The sequence below is a fragment of the Nicotiana tabacum genome, chromosome 11, assembly GCF_000715075.1.
Source record: "Nicotiana tabacum cultivar K326 chromosome 11, ASM71507v2, whole genome shotgun sequence".
NCBI lineage: Eukaryota > Viridiplantae > Streptophyta > Magnoliopsida > Solanales > Solanaceae > Nicotiana > Nicotiana tabacum.
In genome coordinates this window covers 121,951,656-121,960,240 of record NC_134090.1, presented here as the reverse complement: position 1 = coordinate 121,960,240, position 8,585 = coordinate 121,951,656, and the positions used below count along the sequence as shown (strand labels likewise).

General features: G+C 32.5%; 1 protein-coding gene across 1 annotated transcript; it reads right to left on the bottom strand.

Moving 5' to 3' along the window:
- Positions 1-240: 240 nt before the first annotated feature.
- LOC142165990 (uncharacterized) lies at positions 241-5,515 on the bottom strand. The gene is made up of 2 exons (XM_075224389.1): positions 4,666-5,515; positions 241-275 (listed from the first exon to the last, which is right to left on the bottom strand). The coding sequence occupies exons 1-2, from the start codon at positions 5,513-5,515 to the stop codon at positions 241-243; spliced, it is 885 nt and encodes a 294-aa protein (XP_075080490.1).
- Between the last annotated feature and the right edge of the window lie 3,070 nt (positions 5,516-8,585).

Below are 8,585 nucleotides of genomic sequence, written 5' to 3'. Positions count from 1 at the left end.
GATTGCTAAAACTTCAAGTTTATTCCTTTGTTCTCTAGGTAGGCGCCTGATTGCTAAAAACTTGAACTGTATTCCTTTGTTCTCCAGGTGGGCGCCTAATTGCCAAAACTTGAACTATAAACTCTTGTTCTCCAGGTGGGAGCCTGATTACCAAAACTTGAACTGTATTCCCTTGTTCTCCAGGTGGGCGCCTGATTGCCAAAAAAATAAACTGTATTCCCTTGATCTCCAAGTGGGCGCCTATTTGCCAAAAAGTTGATCTGTATTCCCTTGTTCTGCAGGTGGGCGCTTGATTGTCAAAAACGTGAATTATATTCTCATATTCCCTAGGTGGGCATCTGAAAGCCAAAACTTGAATTGTATTCCCTCGTTCTCTAGGTGGGCACCTAATTGCCAAAACTTAAGCTGTACTCCCTTGTTCTCTAGGTGGGCGCATAATTAACAAAATTTGAACTGTATTTCCTTCTTCTCAAGGTGGGCACCTGATTGCCAAAACTTCAAGTGTATTCCCTTGTTATCTAGGTAGGCGCCTAATTGCTAAAAACTTGAACAGTATTACCTTGTTCTCCAGGTGAGCGCCTGATTACCAAAAACTTGAAGTGTATTCCCTTGTTCTCCAAGTTGGCGCTTGATTGCCAAAAACGTGAATTATATTCCCTTGTTCTTCAGGTGGGCTCCTGAAAGCCAAAACTTGAACTGTATTCCCTAGATCTCCAGTGGGCGCCTAATTACCATAACTTGAATTGTATTTCCTTGTTATCCAGGTGGGCGCCTAATTGCCAAAACTTTAACTGTAATCCCTTGTTATCTAGGTGGGTGCCTAATTGCCAAAAACTTGAACTGTATTCCCTTGTTCTCCAGGTGGGCGCCTTATTGCCAAAACTTGAACTGTATTCTCATGTTCTCCAGGGCGCCTAATTGCAAAAACTTGAATAGTATTCCTTTTTTATCCGGGTGGGTGCATTATTGCTAATACTTGAACTATATTTCCATGTTCTCCATGTGGGCACCTGATTGCCAAAACATGAACTATATTCCCTTGTTTTCTAGGTGGGCACCTGATTTCCAAAACTTGTACTGTATTCCCTTATTCTCCAGGTGGGTTCCTGATTACCAAAACTTGAACAGTATTCCCTTGTTCTCCTTGTAGGCGTTGATTGTCAAAACTTGAACTGTATTCCCTCGTTCTCCAGGTGGGGGCCTGATTGCCAAAACTTGAACTATACTCCCTTGTTCTCCAGGTGGGCGCATAATTGCCAAAACTTAACCTGTATTCCCCTGTTCTCCAGGTGGGCGCCTCATTGCAAAAACCTGAACTGTATTCCCCTGTTCTCCGGGTGGGTGCCTGATTGTTAATACTTGAACTGTATTCCCTTGTTCTCCATGTAGGCACCTGATTGCCTAAATTTGAACTGTATACCCTTGTTCTCCAGGTTGGCGCTGATTGCCAAAAACTTGAACTGTATTCCCTTATTCTCCAGGTGGGCGCCTAAATCCCAAAACTTGAACTGTATTCCCTCGTTCTCCAGGTGGGCGCCTGATTACCGAAACATGAACTGTAATCCCTTGTTCTCCAGGTGGGCGTTTGATTGCCAAACTTGAACTGTATTCCTTTGTTCTCCAGGTGGGCGCCTGATTGCCAAAAATATGAACTGTATTCCCTTGTTCTGCAGGTGGGTGCTTGATTGTTAAAAAAGTGAATTGTATTCCCATATTCCCTAGGTGGGCGTCTGAAAGCCAAAACTTGAACTGTATTCCCTCGTTCTCTAGGTGGGCACCTGATTGCCAAAACTTAAGTTGTACTCCCTTGTTCTCTAGGTGGGCGGATAATTAGCAAAATTTGAATTGTATTTCCTTCTTCTCTAGGTGGGCACCTGATTGCCAAAACTTCAAGTGTATTCCTTTGTTCTCTAGGTAGGCGCCTGATTGCTAAAAACTTGAACTATAATCCTTTGTTCTCTATGTGGGCGCCTAATTGCCAAAACTTGAACTATAAACTCTTGTTCTCCACGTGGGAGCCTGATTACCAAAACTTGAACTGTATTCCCTTGTTCTCCAGGTGGGCGCCTGATTGCCAAAAACATGAACTGTATTCCTTTGTTCTCCAAGTGGGCGCCTATTTGCCAAAAAGTTGAACTGTATTCCCTTGTTGTGCAGGTGGGCGCTTGATTGTCAAAAACGTGAATTGTATTCTCATATTCCCTAGGTGGGCGTCTAAAAGCCAAAACTTGAACTGTATTCCCTCGTTCTCTAGGTGGACACCTGATTGCCAAAACTTAAGCTGTACTCCCTTGTTCTCTAGGTAGGCGCAAAATTAGCAAAATTTGAACTGTATTTCCTTCTTCTCAAGGTGGGCACCTGATTGCCAAAACTTAAAGTGTATTCCCCTGTTCTCTAGGTAGGCGCCTGATTGCTTTTTCAGTTGTTTCTTCGTTTTTTCTTAACGCTTTTGGTAGTTCTGAATTTTGTTGTTCTATTGTTACTATCTCTTGTTCTGGTATTAGTTCTCTTATAACATAATTCTCTTCCTGCCCTGTATTTATTAGTATTAGATATTTTCTTTGGTCCATTATTCCAAGTACAGGATTCAGTAACTACAAAGGAAATAAGGAGACTTGTATTAAATATACAAAATTTTACATTTACAATTGAAGTAATACGGACTGACAAGAATGTTATTGCAGACTACCTATCAAGACAAAGGTACCCAAACAGATGAAAGCCAAGAATCAAAAGACATATTTACAATCCTTACTACTCTATCCTTACAGATGGAGAGTATGGGAAAAAGATTACAACAGCTAGAAAGTCAGCAGCATGACTATAAAAATGCGGAGCTAAGTCAATCGGAAGACTCTAAAGGGGGTTGTTTGAGTTCATCTTATTTTTCATAGGATCTTTTTTATGTAGTTGTGGAATTAAATGCTTTTTCATGATTATCTGTAGCTAACCTTGAAATTTCTTTTATATTTTCAAGTGTGTATTCTAAGTATTTAATATCTTTAGTTTTTTGATATTCTTCTATATTTTTTTCTAATATTATTTTTGACATATTTATATGTTTTAGAATTTCTAACCAGTACTTAAAATATTTGTAACTATCAATTTTTGATTTGTTCATATTAATACTGAGATGTATACCTGTTGATACATATATCCATGGTTTCTATATTTCTCAGTGTTATTTCTTTTCTGTGTTGATAACTTTCAAGTTTATCTTCATAAAATTCAATTTCATTTTCTATAGTTAGTAAAGCTTTATTACGTAATTTATTATATCTAATAATATCTTTGCAGGTTTTAATATTGTATTTAACACAATCTATTTTTCTATTTATGTTACTGAGGTTTTTAAGAAGTTTCCATTTCTGGGTATTATAGAATCTTATATAATGAAAAGTGTTATGTTTCATTTATAAAAAGATTTTATTAACTTGATATGTGATCATTAGTCTGAATATAAATCTAGTTCATATAGATCTAATATATCTATTTCATGTGATACAATTAGTTCCGTAAATGCTTGTTCCATTACATATATTATTTCAAAAGTAACTAAAATATCGTAAATTTTTCTTTTAACATCGTTATTAAGTCTCTTAAAGATATATAACATAAGTATTTTGTAGTCAATATTTTCTTCTAATAAATACGTGTGGTTGTTCATTTAGATTTATTATTTATCCTTATCATGTGTTTACTAAACATATTCCCTCTAACCTCTTTGTTTATCATAGAGTTTATCATATTTTAATAAGTTATACTGAACAATCTTTTCTGGTCACTACCATGTTTTTCATGCTTCAATCATTTACCCTAACAGCGCCTCAACTCTGTGTACTCCCCTAAACGGCTTCCTTGCCTACTGGTTTCCACTTTAGGATGGCATAGTCTGGGCTTAACTACTCTCAGCATTATTAGACAGGCAAACTTTCTCAAGATGTTCTTTATAACAGTACTATAACATGATAAACAATTATGATTTTTAAGAGATTATAAGGAATATAAGAGTTTAGTTAAACATGATTATAAATAAACTTACCTGGTTTTGTAACTCGTTTGAATGCTCCATAGCTGTTTTAGATACTTGTAATTAACTCAGATATTTCTTACAAGAGAGAAGATAAGAGAGAATATTAGAGAGAGAAGGTAAGGGTGAGGATGTCCTCCTTCCTCGGATTTACATTCTATATAAAGAAAATTAAAACGACTCTTACTGTTTACAAATGACTCCTACTATTCATGAACGACCTTTACTGTTCATGATTATGACATATACTATTTACTTTATGACTCTTACTATTCATGAACGACCTTTACTGTTCATGAATGCGACTAGTACTATTTACTTTACATTATATGTTTCCAGTAGCTGTCTTCTTCTTTTGTCTTCTTGTTGATACCTTCATTCTAGTTGGACTTCTGGTACATAATTATCATCTCCGTTGCACTTTGAACATATGTGGTCTGGATATTTGTGTCCTACTAGTTTGCAGTATCTTGTTAATAACTCGTTTGAAATAAATTCTTTTTTCAATGCTCTGGTAGTTGGTTGCATTTCTGGTTTTAATAATGATAAAATCCATTTCTGGACTTCATCCATATCTCCTTGTCGTAGTTCCTTCGAGTTGGCATATATCATCAATTGGTCTCTGGAATAGTAGCTCCAGATAGCATTTCCTTGTAGATAATTGTTAGCTAGTTCTTGAATAATAGTTGCTATACCAATTATTCTTTTATTAGCATAGAAACTTGGTATCTCCATTTTCTGTATCTCCGGTTGTTTCTCTATCTCTTCCGGTATTATCATATCTCGTGTTAGTCCTATTTTTATCACCTGTATTATGGGTTTTATTTCATCATATAGTATTTCCGCTGGTGTTGTATAGAATTTGATGAAGAATAGGTTGCCTTTTGTAATTCTCTTGAAGGTGACAAATGCTTTGTATAGCTCTGGTATTCCAATTATTTCTTCTCCGTCATGGGTATATACTGTGCTAAGTAGTCCGTAGTTGTAACATGTTTTTACTAGGTTTGCTTTTGTTTTTGGCTGGGCTATAAGCCTATTATATCCATGTAGTTTTTGGGTTACATAATCTTGTGTTGGATCTGTAGTAGTTGTTGATCTAGGGTTTAGGTTCAGAAATGTCTGGATTTTATATATATTCTCAATATATGTTTGAGTAATATGGTTATATACCTTTTTGTTGTGGTGTAGGCTATTAGCATAGGTTGAAGTTTGTGGGGCTATAACTATTGCTTCTCTTGGCTTTTTTGATGTAAATGGCTTATCAAATACGGTATTTAGGTTTACATTGATATGTGGCTTTTTGCTAACTTGTTTGCTTGTACCTGCAGCTGTATATAAAGCAACTGTGTTATGGGTTTTTTGGAGTTTCCCAACGTCTCCTTCTACCTCTGGAAGTTTAGAGTCTTCCGATTGACTTAGCTCCGCATTTTTATAGTCATGTTGCTGACTTTCTAGCTGTTGTAATATTTTTCCCATACTCTCCATCTGTAAGGATAGAGTAGTAAGGATTGTAAATATGTCTTTTGATTCTTGGCTTTCATCTGTTTGGGTACCTTTGTCTTGATAGGTAGTCTGCAATAACATTCTTGTCAGTCCGTATTAATTCAATTGTAAATGTAAAATTTTGTATATTTAATACAAGTCTCCTTATTTCCTTTGTAGTTACTGAATCCTGTACTTTCCGAGTTATCCACCATTTTACTTGTGTATTATCTGTTCTTACTATAAATTTGTTATAAACAATATATGGCTCAAATGCTAACAAACATTTATATAATCCAAATAGTTCTTTCCTATTTATTTCCCATTTTAATTGTGGTTCCGTGTATGATCCGGAATAATATCTACAATGGTGTTCAATTTTTTCATTATCATATTTATATTTTAGAACTCCTCCGTAGCTGTGATCACTAGAATCAGTTTCTACAATATATGTAAATTGTTTCTTTTCATCTGGAAAATATAGTTTTGGTAATTTTTTACACATATTTTTTATCTTCTGTATATGTATTTTATCTTTTTAGTCAAAATGATATTCTATGTCCTTTTTTAATTTTTTCTGTAATGGTTTTAAGTTTTCTGCTAATTTAGGAATATATTCTCTTACTTGGTTAACCAATCCTAAAAATGATTGTAACTTCTTTTTTGTATCAAGTGTTTCATTCAAGTTAATTATTTTTTGTACTACATGGGTTTGCATTTTTATTCCGTTTTTATCTATTTGTATACCTAAAAATTCTATTTGATTTTTCATTACTTCTGCTTTCTTTTTACTTAAACTTATTCCTGATATTTCTACAATGTGTATGAATTTTTCTAGTAGTTTTATATGTTCGTTCTCTGTTCTAGAATATAGCAATATATCATCTATATATATTATACAATTTTCTAATTGGTTGAAGTAATTATCCATAAAATGTTGATACCTACCTGGTGCATTTTTATATCCAAAAGGTAATACGTTCCATTCGTAAAATCCTTGTGGTACTGTGAATGCTGTTAACTTTTTAGATTCATCTTCTAGTTTTAAATGGTAAAATCCTGATTTACAGTCAAATTTACTAAAATAGTTATATCCTTGTATTTGTCTAATTTTTAGTATTTTATTTGGTATCGGATAATTATATGTTTTTGTTTTTGCATTTAAGTTTCTATAATCTATAACCATACGGCTTTTTCCTCTTTTTTGTTCACTATGCTTATTTACTATAAATGCTGGGCTAGTATGTTTACTATTACTTTCTTGTATGTAGTTATTATCTAATAATTCTTTTATATGCATTTTAAATTCTGTTAAATCATTAAAATTGTATTTTAAAGGTTTTTGTGTTATTATGCTATTTTCATCTATTAGTTCAATCTTTATTTTTGTTTGATGTTTTTCTCATCCTTGGAGTGGATTATCATTATATAGTAATTCTAGTTTATCTTGTAGTGGTTTTATCTTATTTATTGAGAAAATGATTATCTCTATATTATGGTTACTTTGTATTATATTTTCTAATTTTTGGGTAATCTTTTCACTTCCTTTAATCCAGGGTGTTATTTTTCTTACTTTATTATTTACTCTTTTTGCTCCTAATTTTTGTTTACACGGGGTAGTAAACCACCAATGTGTTTTTGTTATAATATGTGGGTATAATTTATCTAAAAATGGCATTCCTAATAATATATCTTTATTTGTGAATTCGTAACTATATATTTCTTCTATGGTTAATATTTTATCCCATATTTGTATTTTTATATTTCTTGCTTTATATGTTATCATACTTCCTTCATTATTAAATCCTGTTACTACTATGGGGGTTTTTAGCTTTTCCCATTTACTTTCTGGTAAACAATTATGTCTACACATATTAGCTTCTGCTCCTGTATCCACCATAGGTGTATAATATCTATTATAATATCCTTCTACTATTATTTTGGAAAGTATGTATATCTTTGGCATTATATCAAAGTTCTTTTTATTATTATTTTCTTATTTTCATAACTTATTGTTAATTGCCTATCTTCTAATTTATATGGTTTGACTTTTTCTAACCATTTTATCCCTAGTGTAATATTTTTATCTCCTTGATATATTTTAAAATTTATTAATATTGGTATTCCTCCAATAATTAATTCTTTTTCAGTTGTTTCTTCGTTTTTTCTTAACGCTTTTGGTAGTTCTGAATTTTGTTGTTCTATTGTTACTATCTCTTGTTCTGGTATTAGTTCTCTTATAACATAATTCTCTTCCTGCCCTGTATTTATTAGTATTAGATATTTTCTTTGGTCCATTATTCCTGTTATATAATAATGATGTGGGTTTATTTCTTCTATTTTTTGTTCTATTAATTTTTGTGGAGTGGTATAATTTATTCTTTTTGATGTACTTCTTGATGTACTTCTTGATGATGTTTCTGGCATTTCATTATTTATTCGTTTTGATGTGCTTAATCTTTCTTTTACTATTTCTAAATCTTCATCCATGTCTATTTCTGTATAACTGTAATCATTGTTGTCTATAACTGATACTATTCTTTCGAATGGATTTTCTATTTTTATTTTATTTATTTTATTTTTAGCTGTTATCTTATGTTTTGTTGTTAAGACATATAGATTTTTACATCTTGCTGTGAATATTTTACTTCCTGGTGCTAATTCTATTCCAGACATTTTCCAGTATAATACTAATGATTTATCTATATTTTTATCATCTACTGCTACTGAATAGTTAGCACTTACTATAAATTTAAATTTTTGGTATATTAAGTTACCTCTTATAGCACTTATTATACTCTTTTCTATAGGTTGTACAATCCTATCATCTGCCAAGTATATTTCTATAGGGGTATCTATTCCTTCCCTAAAACATGCTTTTATTAGGATCTCCGTTCCTCCTAAGTGTACATATTTTATTGGATTTTTTGCTTTTATATCTTGTATTTCTTTATTTAGTAGTCTTTTATTTAAAATTGGTATTTGTGCTTTACCTTTGATGTATTTACAATCTATTATATGTTCTCTTTGGCTTACTACATAGTATTCTTCTTTTTGTCTTTTAAACCAATTC